The following is a 19,242-nucleotide window of genomic DNA, read 5'->3' on the forward strand; positions in this document are numbered from 1 at the left end:
GCTGGTAAAAATTTCACAATGTTGCCACTATTGCACCAATCGTGGTCCGAACAAGTTTGACAATCGAGTAATTTGCTGTAATAATTGTTGTATTTTGAGGCTAAAACGGCACAAATATCGCGGTGTTGACAACTCCGATGGATCATCAAAGAGTCACCATCTAAAAAAACTCGAATGGTGTTTAGTGACTTTTGGGGATTTTTGACTTACATTCAATTATATATTTTGCACATACTGCATCGCCGTACATGCAAGTATAGTAGGGTAAACTACCCCCACTGTACGACAAATTTTCGCACCTAAAATTACTCCCTAGTGACGCTGTACACGAGTAGCATTGCAACGTCGTCACTAGTGATTATTGTTTTAGTTATTTTAATTCTCCCAAATTGGTACTTACCCGAATCGAGGTTATTTATCAGGAAAACCCCCAAAATCACACAAATCACTCTAAGCGCCATTCTTCACGCCCTCAAACCTCACAATGAGGCAAATTTGCACTCACGCTTATCACTTACGAAATTATTTATACACTCAAAATATTTACCCAAATTCAAGAACACCAAACAAGCCAAACTCGGTTAAATTAATAAATTTATTTTATCAACAATAAAAAAATCACCAGAAATATTAAACACATTCCGGGGGAAAGCCCCATCGCTTCGTTGCATAGATCCTCGCTGCAGGTGGCGCAGATGTGCTGGCCGGGCAAGACCGACCCTGTCCTTCGCAGGTCGTTGAAGATGTCTTCGCAGGTGGCACCGTAGCGAAGGGCCTGACACCCGCGACTGGTGCTGAGCTGGTTGAGGGACCCGGGGATGAGGGCTGGAAGAAATTTAATTGAGTTTTGGGCGATCGAAATAAAAGGGGTTACTTTGGTAGTGGTAGGCCGTGCATACGGAGGGCTCGGGGCACGCGATGGCCTGCAGGTACCGCTCGTCACCGTAAAGACACGCGTCGTATTCGTATTGGTTGCTGGAGGCCTCCGAGGTGCACACGTAGCAGCGGATGGACGAGCCTTAAAGACAAAATGTATAATTGGTTGCCTACTACTTCACAGTGAAATTTGGCTGACAATATTGGAAATTCTGATTGATCACCAACCTTAGAACGAAACATGTAAAATACCTAATAAATGCAATATTAAAAACGCAACTACCGTGTTATCATTATCAATTAAATTTCAGATCAAAGTAGCTAAGGATTCTCGAATAAAGTTTGCAACAATAAATAAAATAGAGAAGGAAAAAATGCAATTTTAAAATTTCACAAATCTTTTTTGACATTTTTCAACGTTGCCAAATTCAAATCAGTAGCTACAGTACATAACATTTCTCAACCGCTTTTTTGTTTTAAAAAAATAAGTAATGTCAATGTTGTGAAATTAACACTAAAGAGTAAACAAAAATTGTTGAAACCTAGGTTATTAGAAGAATATTTAGTAATAAATGTAAAATTTATGTAATTATTTCTTATTGCAATAAAAAAAGAAAAACCTAATTAGTTATTTTTACATAATTTTTCTAATTTTGTCTTTTACATCCTTTATTCAACATGTGTCATCTCAGCTTTTGTTTTTAATTATTATAAAAGAAACAGGGCTACCACCTTTGTTGTCAAGTCCACAAGAACAAATCTAATTTAACATTTAATGAAATTGTATGTCTGAAATAATAATAAAATAATAAAAAAATAAAACAAGAACGGGATAAATTGTCATTTACTTTACCAGTGCTGCCAACCGTAATTAAAAATACGAGACGGGTCTCAAGGCTGCCACAGGTTTAATAAAAATACATAGATATTTTTTAAATTATAATTTAAATATTAACACTCATTTACAATAAAATTCTAAAATAAATTAACAGTAATTAGTTATTAAGTGGGTTGTAGTCTTTTCAGATACTTAAATAAATAAAAACAACTTTAAAATCACTAATTGTAATTATTATTAATCATTATCAAATTAATTATATTCAGTTTTTGTTAATTGTACTCAAAGTTTCTGATTTTAAAAAATTTGATAGAAAAAGCATTTATGACAACCATCTCATGGTACAAAAAGTTTACTTTAATCTTTCTGATTTATAAAAGAGAAAAATAGAAAAGTAGTTATACAGGATGTTATTATGTACCTAAAGACCTAGACCAAAATCGCTCGAGGAATTCTTTCTTCAAACAAGAAACGCGTTTGAGAGAAGAAAATACTTGCATCTGCAAGTTACAGCTTTTTTAAAGTGACCAATGAAAAAAAAATGGAATCAAGTAACAATATGTATAAACTTTGAAATTATCAATGTTGAAAGACGCAATCAGGGACGATGCAAATGGGGTGGTCATAATTTACATGTAAGAAATAAAAACAATTAATAAGAAATGTTTTACAACAAAAGAACCGAAAATAATTAAACCAAAGTTAGCTCTATTAGATTCATTAATAATTCTCTCCATTTTAAATCAGATCAACCGGTAGGTATAGCTACATTAAAAAAAAACGTAAAATGAAATTTTTACAAATATAAGTTCGGTTCTGATTCTCAATTATCAACTTGACAATACGTATCAAAAATATTTCTATCAATGTCGTTAAATTTATACCAGCTTGTGTAATGCCGCATTTAAGTAAAGTAGAGAAAGCTAGAATCGTCGCTCACCTGGAAAATGTAGGAAAACAAAATTAACGGCAAAATTTAGAGTGCCATCAAAGTATTTTAACCTATTTTTAATAAAACACGTTCACACCATGGAAAAATTGAAAAAAAAACCTCTAAATTTTTTTGACATTTCCCGTTTTTTTTTTTTAATGTAGCTGTACCTGATTAAAGACAGCCACTTGTACCTTAAGAGTATTGTTAATCCAGTTCAAAATTTTGTTCAGAAATCAAATTCGTTTAGGTGTTAGAATAGGGTCGTTGCATCCATCGGAATTGTTATGTTTTTTGTACTTTTATACGTTAGAGATTACCTTACAAAGAAGCGATCCATCAATAAAATTAACTTGAAAGAGTTTGAAATACCATAATTTCGATTATTAAGTTTGGGGTAGAATTTAAACCCGAGATAAATTCCCGCTTTCTACGTAATAATCCCAAAAGCACTGACGACAGTCCAATGACAACTGATAGTGGCAAGTGGAATAATATAGTGGATGTTTAATCACAGCGTTTAAATGTACTCATTTTTGGCATCACAATTATTATTGTAATAACAGATATTAAAATAAACAAACCAAAATATAACCTTAAAACAGATCTGCAATCTGCATTACCGACATTCAAACAGCCAATGAGCGCAAAGCTGGATTATTACCTCACAGCAAGCATAAAACGCTCGCGTTTTCGGTTTATTTCATTTTACGAGTTTTTGATATATTTTTTTGTACTAAAGTTAAGATTAAAAAAAAAACATGAGTCAATTATTTTTTAATAAAGATACAGAATATGCAATAAAAAAATATGTGCAACGACCCAATTTGCATTGGTAAACCTATGTATTTTCAAAATTTTTCTTTCTTCGTAAATTCGTAGATTTGAAGTAGTGAGATAATTCGTAATTCTTACAGTGCCAAAATCATTTTAAGCATTTCGTCACAAATCAATAGCAAATTTGGTTACTCTTGATTAGATATAATTATTTACAGTCACTGTCGATACTGTTTTGACATTGACAGGAAATTTTTTTGATTAGAATGTTTTTGGTCATAGAAAACTACATACATCACCACTAGATACAGCAAATTCTCAGAAATTCCTCTGATTGGGTAATTTAAAGAGCCTCTTTCTTTTAAACAAAATATAATAAAACAAAAATTACTAAAAAATATTAATAGGAATTGCCACCTAAAAGATTTTGGTCTATTTACATAAAACGCGGTATATGTTAATTGGTTTTTAATTGTTTTTGACACATTAATATTAAAATATTTCTTATTTTGTGGAAAATAAGAAAAAAACTAATAGATTTTAAAAAAACAACTACGTAATAGCAAAATTATTATTATCTAAATATTTAAAAAATCTAGAAAGTTTGCTATGTAGCGCCACCTACAAAATCTAATAAAACTTGACTAATCATACAAATATTTACTCTTTCAAAATTTTTTTTAGGAATCTATAAATTTTGTTAGTGCTGTTTCGACAAACAATTTGTTATTTCACTATATCGTGCTTGAAATTATTTCGGTCAACATTAATCCAATTGTTGTAAATAAATTTGGATTTTATCATATTACAATATTAAAACTATGTATGTCTTCTAAGTAATAATTAATTTTTTTTTGGCCATTACTATTGGTCACAGACAAAGATGATAAGCCAAAAATACATAATTCAAAATCAATATCAATTATTTTCATCCGTACATTGAACCATCGTAAACCTTTTAGTGACCGCTAATGTTTCCCCAATACATTGAGGAATTCAAATAAAATCACCCAACTCATAAAAAAATCTCTTTGCAAGATTGGCTACAAATTTGATAAAACGTAGCAAAGAATTCAAATGAAACGGGTTCACTTAACTCATCTTTACGAAATTTTGTTTTATTAGTCGTAAATTAAACTTTCAATGTTACTTAAATAATTACTCAAGCACGTGCTATTTACAAATCGATCAAAATTTTTCTCAACTTACCCAAATGAAAAAGTCCAAAAACAATCAAAACTGTCACAACCCGAATCATCTTCACTTCACTTTCCACTCGAAAAAAATCTCCGAGCGTGCGAGATGTCTACTCACCCACTAATTACCAGAATCCATTAAAAAACAATAACAAACTGTGCGCGTATACATACCCTACTAACCTTAAACTGATTACACCAGTGGTAGCCAAACACTTATTTATCGCTTAGGTATTTATTTGTTTATAAATATTTGGCCACAATAAAATTATTATTCATTTATTTAACTTTTTTTGTTTAAAAAATAACTTCGGTGATGCGCGCAATTCGTCAACTCATCACGTCGTAAATTCGTAACCTTCGTCGAAAGGAAAATTTCTCAGATGTTTGACGAAGAGTTGCAAAGATCGGAGGAGCACGAGTAGCAGTTTATTTCACGGACTCGGGCGGGGAACACCAGGGAGCGGAGGTTGTCCAGGAGGTCGGGGCAGGTTTCCATGTTGGCGAAGGGCTCGCAGCCGCGGATTGTCACGCTGGACCGGATCAAACCATGAATCGATACTAAAAAATTAATTGCAATAATTAGAATTGCAAATAAAAATGTTCTGATTTAATCGCAATGCAAATAACTTCCCACAGTGAAAAACTAACTTTCCTTGATCTTTAGGATTAGACGCCATTAAAATCTAAATGAATATTTACTCTAAATAAGTACATTACTAGTTTATTAGTGTTTAAAAAACTGATATTTTACTAACTATCATTTGATGTAAAGGTTTTGTAATTAAAAAAATAAATAAATTTAAATTCTATAATACGTATTTTTTTCATCTTTTAGCAAATGCTACAATGTTTTTTGTCTCTAGACTTCTTGTTTTGTTATTCAAAAAGGTCTTTTTCTGTAAAATTTTCTAAATAAAAGCTTTGATCTAAATTCTTTTATAAACTTTAGTTCTTTCTGATGACAGAAAATTAAAATTTAGTATGTTGGTTAACTTGGCCTTGCTCTATTGTTTTATATTTTTTAATGGTTTTATTATACAGAAATGAGCATATAGTACCATTTCATTATACAGGGTGCGCCAGAACTCGCGCCCCAGAGAAAAATGCCATATAAGGTAAGATACCAGGAACATGGAAAAAATGTTTAAAAAATTTTATCTATAAAAATTTCGAAGTTATGAGAGTTTAAAGTTTGCATTTTGACACTATTTATTTCTGTTGGAAAAATAATTTTTCAAGTTTTTTTTCTATAGGCTATTAAAAGAGGAAACAAAGAAGCTGTATCCTAAATTGTAACTCTGTTCAATGCTATTTGTGGTTTTTATTGGAAAATTTTTTGTCCCGTTACTAAATAATTGTAAAAGAACATATACAAGATCATCAATATCATTAAATAGATATAAAAAATGTCAAATGTCAAAACATAAATGTCAAAATTTTTTGACAGATAGAATTTTTAAAAATTTTTTTTCATTTTCCTGGTATCTTACCTTACTTGAATATTTTCTCTGGGGCGCGAGTTCTGGCGCACCCTGTATGTATACTACATCATTACAATTTCGTTTTATTAATGAAAAACCTAATTTTTTTTTCGTATTTTTTTATTAATTCTTTCTTTTTTATTGCCATTTTATATGTTTTAACATTTAACGAAGTTTATAGAATTTAGAATTAAAATGTTTTTAATTCAAAAATTGTCTCAAATCGATAGACTAACTAAAGAATAAGAACTAACTGCAAACAATGCAGTTTTTTAGTTGTCTTCTTTTAGAAATTAGAGAGAAATGATACAATATTTTATAATGTAAGAAAACACATGCAAAAAATTATAACAAAAAACAATGACTTGAAAGAAGTAACGATGAAAGAAAATAAAAATTAATTTTACATTTATTATACAGGCTGCGCCAGAACTGGCGCTCCAGAGAAAAATTTCAAGATACCAGGAACATGGCAAAAATGTTTAAAAAACTCTCTGTCAAAAAAATTTGACATTTATTTTTTCACATTTGACATTTTTTTATGTCTGTTTAATGATACTGATGATCTTATATATGGTTTTTTACAATTATTTAGTAAAGATACAAAAATTTTGTCAATAAAAGCCACAAATAATATTGAACAAAGAAACAATTTAGGACACAGCTTCTTTCTTTCCTCTTCTAATAGACTGTAGCAAAAAAACTTGGAAATTATTTTTCTAACAGAAATAATTAAATAGCGTCAAAGTGTAAAATTTAAACTCTCATAACTTCGAAACTTTTATAGATAAAATTTTTTTAACATTTTTTCCATGTTCCTGGCATCTTATATGGCATTTTTCTCTAGGGCGCGAGTTCTGGCGCAGTCTGTATAGTCTATTCCATTTAATAAACAATTGTCAGTGTCAAAATTAGAAAAAAAAATCGTTGTATGGTTTTAATTGAAAAAATTTATGAACTTGGTGTATTGCTCACCCCAAATCCGGGTTCGTAATGTAGATTTGACTTCTCAATTTTCCATTTTAAAGCAATATGAACTACTGTTATACTCGATTTTGACACTGACAAGTGTTAATTAAAAAAAAAATAGATAATACATATTGTGCTAGGAATTTTACGTAAATCACAAAAAATAAATTTGTTATAATTTTTAGCTTCAAAGATTTTGAAAAATTTTTTTTCATGTCTATCTAAATAGATTTATATTAAGTAGTGTCATCAGAAGCTGTAAATTTTTCATAAATACGTATTGAAAATTAGGAAAGGGTTATTTTCTTGTTATTTATTTTTTTTAACTTTTAATAGAAGTAAAAAAAAATTAAAAAAAAAATAAATAAAGAATAAAAAGAACAAAGTTGCACAGTTTATTATCATCAACATTTTGGGATAGATTCTCAATCAATGCTAATGCCTGTTTTACAGAAAGTGACATCAATTTCAGTTTTTTAAATGGAATATCCCGTATATTTTACTATTTTTGAACAAACAACTATTCAACTTTGATCAAAAAAGTAAAAATTATAAAGTTATGGGACGTTTTTTAAACTTCACTTTGTATAAAACAATATTTGGATTGGATTAAAACAAAATAAAAATAAAGTGATTCGGCATATTATTAAAAATATCCAGAATTTCGGTTCAAGTAATTATACGAAATTATTTGAAAAAAGATAAATAAGAATAGAATAGACTGTAATAGAATTAAAAAAATAGGGGTGTTATATTATAAAATATGTTAATTATAAATTATTAATACGTAGTTACTAATTTTGAGGAATGAAGATGTATTTAAACTAAATTAATTAGTTAATTAAAAATCTTGTTTTTTTTTACTTTGAAAATAATATTACAAAAAAATTGTTTTAGAATATTTTTTCATTTTGTTATTGTTACTCACTTTCGTATTGATAAGTAGAACACACGTGGTCATATGGACACTCCATTTTCTCCACGTGAGAATACCCATAAACGCACGCCTTATCGGCCTTATCAGCATTTCTCGAAGAGCCACTACACTTGTAACAATGTAAAGGACTTCCTGGAGCACAATATGAACCTCAGAAATAATCATAACAAATTAACACTTACCCAAATGTGATAACAAAATCGCCGACAATAAAACACTGAACACAAACATTGCCTATAGGCACAGAGAGCGAAATTTTCGCACAACCATTTGTCGAATTCCCACTGAATTACTGATTGCTGTGTTTCACATATAACCTGAAAACCTTTACCGGCCTTGTGTAATACCATTCACATATATTAGATAGAGTAGTCGAATTCATTTTCGATATGAAAGTGAATAGAAATTGTGTAAGTGGCCGAAGAAAGGTTCATCTGTAATTAAAACCGGCCTTGACATTTTTATAATTACAAAAAAAAATAACAAGTTTAACGTAATTGAATTTTAATATTTTTTTAATTCTTTACTACATACAGTTTGTCATAACTGGTATAATAACTAAAATATTTCAAACCAAATGACAGTCACAAACTAGAAATGAATCACAAAACATTTATTATAGTCGCCCTGATTTCCATAGGTGAGTGTGTAAAAAACAAAATTTTGTTAACATTGTTTCTAGCTTTTAGTGAGGCCGCGCGTCCGTTTTACGCCCCATTGCCCGACGATTTGGTGCATCAGATAATCCCAGTTGGCCAACCATGGCCTGCTAGTGCATCTGAGTATGCTGTATTCAGTCAAACGCAAAATCCGGTTAAAATGGAAACGACATCAAAACGGCCGGATTTTAATTCAAATCCTTGGGTTGGTTTGACTCCGAGCAAAAATCCAGGATCTAGTAGTGGAGTTTTACAAGAACTGCCATTTGCTTTCTAAAATTTCAGAACAATAAAATCCGTGTTATCAAAAGTCTCTTTGTACTTAAAAATTTTTTTTTAATATTTCCAGCCTTTTATAAAAAGTTTAATACATTTTTTTTATAATTCATACATTTTTTTTTTCATAAAAGTTAGGCAGTGAAAACAAAACAGGAAAATTCTAGGTAGTTTAAAATTTATCGACCAATACAATAATAATTGTTTTTTTTTTGCATCTACTCAGCAATTAAGCTGATAAAATTACAATATTTTTCTAAGAGATAAATAATAAAAGGTACTTGTTAACGGTAACTATCAAAATCTTCTAAATCTTAAAAATAAATTATCAAAATATCAATAAGTTATAAAATGTCTAAAAGATTGCAATTTTTAAATTATTTTGTAGCATTGTGCTCAAAAAAGTAAAGAAATGATATATTATACCAAAATTAGGTATAACTTTTGATCCCTTTAATTAATGTAATTTTTGTTATGTAAATTTATTTCCTTTTTTAATCTTAGCTTTTTTAGAAAATACTAAATGTGTAATACAATAGTCATTTTTGTTACAAGTACATACCTAAAACACATTTTTTGAGGACAAAATCTTTGCTGGACGAGGCGGAGCCGAGTCTGGAGTAGTAGATGGGTCCGCAAAAACGTTTTAGGTTCGTGTTACAAAACACGAATTCACTTCTTATTAATTAAAAAAATTTTACTACCTTTTAAAAAAAGCTAGAGAAAATTTGTTATGTAGCGCTATCTATAAAAAGTAATAAAACTTGTCTAAGCATGACTTGTCTAACAAATATTTATTTAAAAAAAAACAGTTTAGAAATTCTTAGACTTTCTTAGCCCTCTTTTGACAAAAGCTGCAAACAATTTTTTTTCATTCATTTAAGATTTTATTTAAATTAATTGTTGAAACTTATCAAAATATTTAGCAAGGGTTTTGCAATGACCTAAAATGAAGAAGTTCACTAGTTATTTTCCTGATTTGCTTTTAGAAAAATAATAAAAATTTGAAATAAAATGCAAGAGATACAAAAATAGGTTGAAGGACATTTCTTTCAAGATATTTTTTACAAGGTTTTTTCCTTTATTTTACGTCCTTGCCCCTTAATTACCATTTCCCGACTATACATCACCTTAACAATAGCTTAATTGATACCTCTTTCAAATTTATTCTTCTCTTCCTAAAAATAAATACTTCTATTTGCAAATTCATTCATTGTACTTGAATTTTCGATTAACAAAGCTTTGAAAACAGGCCCCCTGTCAAGTCCCTTTGTTCCAACTTCTTAAAACGTTATTATCCATGAAACGCTTTTATGTTCTTATTTAAATATTATCGAACTGCGTTACCACTAGCAACCCATATTACCCATACCATTGCGTGTTACAACCACGTCCAGAACCTACTCAACTCTCGTTACGTGTGTACCGGAAAAATGACTCCGGAGACGACTCCGAGTAGTTCCGGGAGTGACAATCCCAAAAGACAGACGAAAAGTGCCGAAGAGAGACTCATGGTGGCTGTGAGGATACGACCGTTGAAAAATGAAGAGCCTCAAAGAAGTCTTTATGCAATCAACAAAAAGGTAAACAAATTTAATAATTGTTGTAAAAATTATAAAAATCTGTTTGCGTCAGTTATAAATTATCCTTCACTGCAGTGTTCGTGTTTCTCTTGTCATTTGCATAATAACTGGCGTGAGGAAGATGGAAAAATTTGATTGGGTTAAGCTCAAGGTTTTTTGTTTTGTTGCAGAATATTGTGATTGAGGATAGTGATAGGAGCGATGTTCTAAGACAGAGGAGAGGGTATGATAAACAGTATTCGTTTGATGTTGTTTTTGGAGAGGATTCGACACAAGAAGAGGTGTATAAGGTTACGACAAGTAGTCTCGTCCAAGATGTGCTCAATGGGTGAGTAAACAAATATCTACAACTCAAATTCTGTCAATATTTACGTTAATATATCTTTAATTAAAAATTGTATTTATGGTGGATGCGCCGGGTTAGTGGCTTCATATAATTTAAGTTTGTTTTTGTTATTTATAACACCATACTAACTTGACCTTTAATTCGTTTATTCACCTATAAAATATCCACAAAACACAGAAAAACTAGGTTAAATTACATTTCTGTTATTCTTGAATGTCACAAAGTATCAATAAAAATACAGTAATGTCTTTTCTTCTAATAACATTTAATATTTGACTTTATCATCTAAAATTTTAATTTTAGGTAATGTTTGATTAAACTTAAAGTGAAATATAACGGTAAAATGAGTTTAATAAATTATGAAAATGTGCATTAGAATGTTTAGATTAAACCGATAAGTGATTCACAATGCTACATTATACTTTACTGATATGACGCATACAATATACATAGAAAGTGTAATAAAAAGAATAAAATATGAGATGTAATAATTTTTCTAATAACGAGAATGTACAACTACTATACAGGGTGATTTCATTTTTACCGGAAAATTTAGAAATAGTAAGAAAACGTAAAAATAATGTAGGTTTGACCTATGAACATTTGTTCAAACATCAACAAATTAAAAATTTGATCTTATTTTTTCTTATGTATCTTCTAAACGAAAAAAGCTACGAGCTCTAAATTTTGCAAGCACACTAAATGAGTGATGACTATTTTTTTTTGACGCAGTCGGTATATTGAGTGACATCTTTTGGGAAGTGTTATGCCACTGAGTAAATTTCAACAATTGTTTATAAAACTTCTAATTATTTTTAAATTTTTGCCGGAAAAACAAAACTTTTTTGTATAATCATAAATTCTTAAGTATTTTAGAATAAAAATCACTAAAAATTCCCGTCGTTTAACAAGGGGAAACTTGATAAAAAATTTGGAGAGTCCTTTAACTAAATGTTTTTGGGAATGTATTTAATGACAAATATGTATAGTTGAGTTGCAAAAATATCACATATTCTGCACTAACACTAAATTATTTAAAATTTATTATATAAATTTGATTATAGCTTTGGTGGATGCGCCGGGTTAAAATAAATTTGTTTTACCAATTTTTTTTCTCCAATTTTTAATTATAATTTTTTTTGATTTATTTATTTAAGCGTAAATATGCTTGAATAATACCGGTTTTTATTAAAATTTAAAAATAAATTTAAAATCTTTGTAAGTATAACAAAGTTATTTCTAGTTTGTTTAACAGCGTTTTTTATTTATTTTTTCTTTAAAGCTATTTAAATAGTTTACATGATTATTATAAATAAAAATTTGGATAATAATTACTTAAATGGTATTATACTTTGTTCATAAGCTGACATAAAGTATTTAAAGAAGATATTTTTTGAGGTTATTTTACTAGTTGTTTTTTTTATTACACATAAACATCTCATTTTTTTTAATTTGCAATATTTATAGGTAGATAAAAAAATAATAGAATTATTGTAATGAATGTTTTCGTATTAACAAAACACAGATTTTGTTTTTTATCAAGCTCTTTAAAAGTCTGTAAAACACTATCAAAATTTAAAAAAGTGCTTTTTTTATTTTAACACTTTGTTTGAATATATCTTAAATTTTTAATACTAATTGTGTAATTAAAACTATAGATTCTGTACATGCAAAATGTTTAACTACAATCCGGAATTTAAAATCCATTTTTATAATTTGCCTCTGTTTTCATTCTCTAATAAGTAGACAAATTAACACACGCAACGTCATCATGTGCGATGTTTTAATAGTCATTAATTGATGGAACATTTTACGAAAATCTGTTTTTTTTAACAGAATTTGAATAAAACAAAAGGCGACTGGATCTAATTTTGGTTTTTAAAATTAACATTACCAATCGTCACAACAATCCCTAAACCGATTAAAATAAAAAGTTTTGTTTAAAAACGGCATAAAGCAAGCAGATTACAAAAAATAGTATAAAAAACTAGTTTCATAAAACCTTGAAGCACTCATTCTTTAAAATAACTCGTGGCTACACCACTCGTTTTTTAAACTTGAATTCGTGTTTAGAACCTGTCTTATGAAACTTGTTTTTTAATATACTATTTTGGCAGTCCTTTCACACAAAACGCCACAGAGTTCTAGTTATCACATAAAATATTTTGTCAATTAAAAAGTTTCTGATAATGTGGTTACTTAAAGACAATTTTTTATGTAAGCAATTTAGTTTTTTTTATATAATAAACAATTTCTAAAGTATCGTTTAAAATTTATTTTGAACACATGTTCTTGGTAGAATAACATTATATTTTTTTCCGTAAATTTATCGAAACCAATTTAAAAATGTTTAATTCAATTTTTAGGCACTCTAAAACTGAATAAAGAAGGTGGAAACATTAAAAATTAGTGTAGCAATTAGTGACAATTAAGGTAAATGCAAATCCAAAATCAAAAAACACGGAAATTATTTCATAATTTCAGTAATTTTTTTATAGGATACTCGTATTTTCCTGAAAGTAGAAACACTAAATTATAAAAAAACAAATAATTTGTTGTAATTCAAATTTACGAAAACCTAGATTTTTTAACTGGCCTCCTTTTAAATTACCGCAAATTGGTCTGCGTGTGTATGAAAAAAAAACGACGCATCCACCATTTCTAAAATTCAGGCTTGAACAAAATAACCCGTGATTATTTCCAAGTTAAACTTTTTGAGCAAAAAATTGCTACTAAATGCTCCGAATTACCTACAATTTTCACATTACCCATTTTCTCCCAAATGAAAGATTTATTAAACAATCAATAATCCCATAATAACCAGCCAGTTTTAATTATTTACATCTGCATTTATTTCACATAAATCATTGTCCTTTTTAAACATTCCTATGATAGTATCTTAGCAATCGATTAAAACTTTTAATAAAACATTTTCTAAATCCTTGACGTCAGAAATTATCAGTATAAGATCCAACGTACGTCATTAGGAACTGCCCCCAAACCACGCAATATTAGCACGTTGGACGAACGTCACTCATAATTATTTTTTTTACAATAGAACCCTTTGAATATTTTTAGAATCTAGATTATGCGTCGAATCTGCAAATTTTAAATACTTTTAATAGTAGAGAAAATCACGAAATTTAAACCAACACGCAAGGAAAATATGGTGACCTACTATCTCTAAAAAATTAAATTGTTTTGCGTCGCTGATGTCAAATATTTTTCCAATGTCAGATTAAACTTTCATGATTCAAATTATTGTGGTACTTAGTGCACAATAAAAGTCGTTATTTTCCACATTCAATTTTATTCTTTCTACAGAATTACAAACAAATAATTTATACATTTATATGTAATCGACTTAATTTATGTTTATATTCCACGGCAGTAAGCTTTATCGACACAGTATCAATGACAAATCCACAAATAAAAATTTTCCATATTTCGATCTAAGCTAGCCATGAAATTTTAATAAAAAAGTAAAAAGCGGTGTCAAAAGTGACACTAATGACCGGCCCACTTGATGCAATTATCCACTTGTAACAACCAAACACGTTTAATTAGAAATTGTTCGAAAAGTGGTAATTATTTTGTTCTAGTTATAACGCTACCGTTTTCGCATATGGAGCAACCGGCGCTGGTAAAACCCATACCATGGTGGGTGACTCATCCCACCCCGGCATCATGGTACGTGCCTTGAACGACATCTTCGAAGCAGTGAAAGAGAAACAGGATCAATATTCGGTAAGTGCACCGAAATTTAACGCTTTAATTTTTTTCATGTTGGTATCGACTTTTCTTAAATAATTGATATGACTGTAATGGAATAAGTTGATTGATGTTGCGTGCTAAATGCAAACAACACCGAAAACATACATTATCGGGGTTTTATCCAAGAAATTATCTAATGCCGCCAACACGACAATGATAAAGACACTAGAAATTGAATTGTCAGGATGCATCACTTTGGATGATCATTAATCATAATAAAACGCATTTGATACGCTTAAAAGGATCGTAAAGTGTGGCCTTGACTTTCGGTTTTGTTTGATCGAAGTTTTAGCAACCATGACACGTGAAAATCACCAATTTTGCCATTGGGACAATTGATTTCCCATTGAAAACACATTATGACTCGTATAATTACTACATATTTAATTAGGTTTCAATGTCATACTTGGAACTCTACAACGAACAAATCCGCGACCTTTTGAACCCTTCTTCCGGTTACCTCGAGCTCCGCGAAGACTCCAGAGGGCGCAATATCCAAGTGGCCGGTCTCCAAGAAATCTCGACGACATCTACCGACGAGGTACGCACTAAAATCCCTTAATTAATCAATTTAACATTTTATTAACAAGGTTATGCAACTGCTGCAAAAGGGCAACAAGGCTCGAACCATCGAACCAACGGCCATGAATAAAACATCGTCACGTAGCCACGCCCTTTTGAGTGTAACTGTCAAACACTCAGTGCCTCTGGACAAAAAAGAACATCTTCGAATGAGGATCAAACAGGGGAGACTTTTCATGATTGATCTAGCCGGCTCTGAGCGAGCAAACAAAACAAAAAACCGCGGGAAACGCCTCCAAGAAGGCGCTCACATTAACCGCTCACTCCTGGCACTTGGCAATTGTATAAATGCGTTGAGTGGTGGGGCGAGATATGTGAATTACCGGGATTCGAAGCTTACTAGATTGCTGAAGGAGGCGTTGAGTGGCAATTGTCGGACTGTTATGATTGCACACGTGTCACCAAGTGCAACGCAAAAGGACGAGTCAAGAAATACACTTATTTATGCCGATAGAGCTAACAATATATCGACCAAAGCGGAAAGAAATGTTTTGGATGTTTCATATCATGTGACTCAATACCAGACCGTTATTAACGAACTGAGGGACGAAATCTCCCGACTGCAACAGAAGATGAACGAAGAGAGGCCGAGATCGGCCGATATCAGACGAATGAATGCCGAGGAGAGGAGCAACGAAGTGAAGAAGTTGAGGGAGCAGATTGTTGAAACTTTCAAGACTCAAATGAAATTGAGGAGGAAGTTGATGGAGATTGATTCGCATTTGTTGGGGTTGGGGATGGAGGCTGAGAGACAACATTTGATTATCTCCCATTGGGAGTCAAGGAATAATAAGTTGTACAAAAATAGTGTCAACGAATCGAGAGCAAGAACGCAGCAGAGTATCCGGAGACGGAAGTTGGTCAGTGTTGATGGCTTCCGGTCGGCCGGGAATGAACAAGAAGGAGAGGAGGACGGCGATTTGGAGGTCGAAGGGGAAACTGCAATCCAGCAAGCTTGGGGGGAGCTCGCTGATATAGAAAGGGAGCAAGAGAGGTGGTCAGAACTTCGGACTCACATTGAACAAAAGTTGGAAGTTTGTCGGCAGAGAGGAGTTGCCTTGGAAGATGTAAGTTCAACTCCCTACTCAAAAATATTTTTTTAACTGATTTTACAACCCAGAAACTCCCTTCTTTGTTATCCTCTGACGACGAGCGCGAAATCCTGGCCCTCATGTGCAGAGTACATGAACTCGAAGCTGACAAGATGGCGCTTCAATCGGAACGTCTCGTTCGCCAACACGAACTCCGCCGAAGAGACCTCCTCATACTTCGCTACGACCGGCAACGCCAACTGTGCGAAGAAATAATCACCAGACAGAGACAATTGATCGAAGGTTGGTACTCTTGTCGCTAACCCTGGCTTGACTTTTCTTTTTTAGAAGGTAAAATCAAGTTACCACCGGACTTGCAAGAGCTGTATCAGTTTTACCAACAGGAGATCCACGCGGCGACTTACACTGACTTAACCTCCTCCACAGAGAAACTACCACCAATCAGTAAAATGTAATATTCTTTGACCAATCAGACATTGTGTAATGTTACTGTAGTTACAGTGATCCGATTTTTCGCAGGGGGGGTACAGGGGAAAGTGGGAGTGACGGGAGCGGGCCTTCCCCGCCTTCGTCGGCTGACTCAGATGATATTCCAGCATTGCCAACCCTAAATGAGGAAACTATTGATAGGGTTATGGGTCAAGCTGTGTCACGGCCGGGAATACCAATGAGGCTTCCGCCTTTACCGCCGAGTCCAACTTTGAGGCTACCGAGGACCTCGACGTAAGAAAATTGCCTCAGTTGTGCAATTTTTTTAATTTTTACGTTTCAGGAGTCATATGCGACGGGCTATAAGTGAGGATAGGATAAGTGAAGGGATATAAAAACGCACATTTTTATTGTATTTGTAGATTAAATAAAGTTTTCGAAAATAAATTATACAACATACACAAAAGACCAATAAAAAATATTAAAAATGAGGAAACTGACAGGGAATACAATTCGGGACTTTTTGTCTATCCAGTTGGCAACTTCGTGAGGTGTCATCGTGTGCCATCTTTGAGGTTCCTTATTCTCGGGCATTTTAACCGAAGTGCTGTCCTCACTTTCTATCAATTCGTCTTGACTCTGAGTCGTAATTTGAGGCACTTTGAGGTTACTGGGGAAGCTCTGACAAAAATTATTAATATCACCACAAACGCGTCACAACTTACATGAACTGTTAAATAATTCGCTTGTGAATTTTTGTTAGCATTGTCCCCTCCTTCCGTTTCAAGACTCGAACAGGACCTCGCTTTATACAAACTATTGTTCGACTCAGCTTTTCTCAACTGTTTCCTTGCCAAATTCGGGGTGAGCGCGCCTTTAAGTATATGTTTGCTACTCTGTTTCTTCATTTCGACCTGCTTTCTATTACCAACATAAGAAAAAACTAACACCAAAATCCCTACTTACTTGCGCCTCCAAATGACGTTGACAAAAGCAAATTCCGCCATTGAACAAAAAATAAAACAAGCGCAAGCTAAGAACCAAATCTCGCTTGCTTTGATGTATGACACTTTGGGTAAAGTTTTGGTTAATCCCCCATTTAGGGTGATAAAAGCCAACATGGTGGAAGTGCCCAAAGTGACGCGTGGCGGTGCTGCATCTGCTTGTAACCAAAAAGTGACCCACGAGATGACCACTAGGAGAATCGAAGGTAGGAAATAGTCCATGATGTAAAAGCCAACGTCACGGGTGAGTTTAAACCGGAAAATTAATTGACTGAAATTGCCAACTGAAAAAAATTGGTTACACTAGAAGCGATATTTGGGGGATTTACCAAAAGCGCCCTTATTGAATGAAGCAGGTACTTCATTTTCTTCAGTCCAGGTGGCGCTCAACACGAATTCTGTCAAATGCAGATTTTTGGCTAATTTAACAGGATCGTCTTTGTCCCACTGAAGAATCAAATTGGTAGAGTTGTAGGTCCCTTATATGTCAAAAAATCAGTAAAAACCTAATCATTTTTTTATATATACATACAACTGTTCCATTTTAAGTGACATTCTTGCGAATCAAATGGAAATTTTTGCAAATTCATCCAACAATAAAACGTTGCTGTTAGTCGATAGGAATAAACTACATCTCCCATTGGATTAATTGAAATAAAAACGTCTTTCCCATCGATTCCCATGATGGTAGTGTCCTTTTCGTTCCGTATCATAATGTGGGGCACCCATATTTTATTCCGGAGCAACTCCTCGCCTAAAAGACCGACCCTTCTTGGTGACAACTCCGCATATCTCAACCTGTCATCTCTGTACAAGTATTGCACCAACATGTGGGCCTTAAACTGGAGTTGATCAGCCGACTCTATGTGAGTTAGGTCAATCTGCATCGAAACTCTAAGAGGGCCACGAGTTGGGGGTTTGATAAGTTTATCATATCGACACGCATCTGTCAATTTTGCAATAAACTGTTCTTGGGTTAAAGAATCCATGTCGGGGGTGAGTGGGGGACACAATTCGTCGTAAGGATTGGTGGTGATTTTGGGAGAGGGCGTGGTTGTCTGAGTAAGAGGCGCAGGGGTTGGTTTGGGCGCAGGGGTGGTGTCATAAGGCGTGGTTTCTAAGGTTATTGACCCTTCGCTTCTGCAATTGTCGTATTTGAGTCTAAAGTAGTAGATTTTTGAAATACTTACGAATTTTGGGCTTTTGCAGATAAAGCGGTAAAAATGAGGGTTAAAACTAATTTCTGCATTTTTTTGGAGTCACACCAAACCACTAAACAACAAACTAAGAGTATCAAGGTTATGCACTCTCTTATACCTCGTTATCAAACCAAACAAAATGTAAAATATGTACTTTACATTATTATATTAAAGTTGGATAATATTGACTTCAAAATTGGTCTGTAATTGCTTGTAAAAGGTGCAAATTAATAAAGATTACATCGAATCTTACGTTGAATAAATAAATTGAGTTGTTAGTGAAAGTCACGTGAAAATTATTTGTTTAAAATATGTAAAAAATGATTTAAA

The 19,242-nt window shown here is 32.2% G+C and overlaps 4 protein-coding genes across 4 annotated transcripts; 1 reads left to right on the forward strand and 3 right to left on the reverse strand.

Annotated features, from left to right (window-relative positions):
- Nucleotides 1-576: 576 nt before the first annotated feature.
- Nucleotides 577-4,935, reverse strand: LOC123016352. The gene is made up of 4 exons (XM_044416702.1): nt 4,793-4,935; nt 4,632-4,739; nt 875-1,018; nt 577-825 (listed from the first exon to the last, which is right to left on the reverse strand). Exons 2-4 carry the CDS (start codon nt 4,678-4,680, stop codon nt 596-598), a joined length of 423 nt encoding a protein of 140 aa, XP_044272637.1. The 5' UTR covers nt 4,681-4,739; nt 4,793-4,935; the 3' UTR covers nt 577-595.
- Nucleotides 4,936-4,995: 60 nt separating this feature from the next.
- On the reverse strand, nt 4,996-8,329 carry LOC123016354. Its single transcript, XM_044416704.1, has 3 exons — nt 8,191-8,329; nt 8,000-8,140; nt 4,996-5,179 (listed from the first exon to the last, which is right to left on the reverse strand). Exons 1-3 carry the CDS (start codon nt 8,237-8,239, stop codon nt 4,998-5,000), a joined length of 372 nt encoding a protein of 123 aa, XP_044272639.1. The 5' UTR covers nt 8,240-8,329; the 3' UTR covers nt 4,996-4,997.
- Nucleotides 8,330-10,274: 1,945 nt separating this feature from the next.
- On the forward strand, nt 10,275-17,155 carry LOC123003629 (kinesin-like protein KIF19). Its single transcript, XM_044396518.1, has 9 exons — nt 10,275-10,526; nt 10,697-10,854; nt 14,475-14,619; nt 15,038-15,187; nt 15,237-16,295; nt 16,349-16,562; nt 16,608-16,731; nt 16,776-17,003; nt 17,053-17,155. Exons 1-9 carry the CDS (start codon nt 10,377-10,379, stop codon nt 17,102-17,104), a joined length of 2,280 nt encoding a protein of 759 aa, XP_044252453.1. The 5' UTR covers nt 10,275-10,376; the 3' UTR covers nt 17,105-17,155.
- LOC123003630 (pH-sensitive chloride channel 2-like) lies at nt 17,121-19,027 on the reverse strand. The gene is made up of 6 exons (XM_044396519.1): nt 18,904-19,027; nt 18,246-18,853; nt 18,043-18,192; nt 17,676-17,997; nt 17,435-17,630; nt 17,121-17,390 (listed from the first exon to the last, which is right to left on the reverse strand). The coding sequence occupies exons 1-6, from the start codon at nt 18,960-18,962 to the stop codon at nt 17,157-17,159; spliced, it is 1,569 nt and encodes a 522-aa protein (XP_044252454.1). The 5' UTR covers nt 18,963-19,027; the 3' UTR covers nt 17,121-17,156.
- Nucleotides 19,028-19,242: the final 215 nt, after the last annotated feature.

Source organism: Tribolium madens, unplaced genomic scaffold, assembly GCF_015345945.1.
Source record: "Tribolium madens isolate multiple individuals breed KSU strain unplaced genomic scaffold, Tmad_KSU_1.1 Scaffold_1;HRSCAF=32;Tcas5.2_LG8, whole genome shotgun sequence".
NCBI classification, from domain to species: domain Eukaryota; kingdom Metazoa; phylum Arthropoda; class Insecta; order Coleoptera; family Tenebrionidae; genus Tribolium; species Tribolium madens.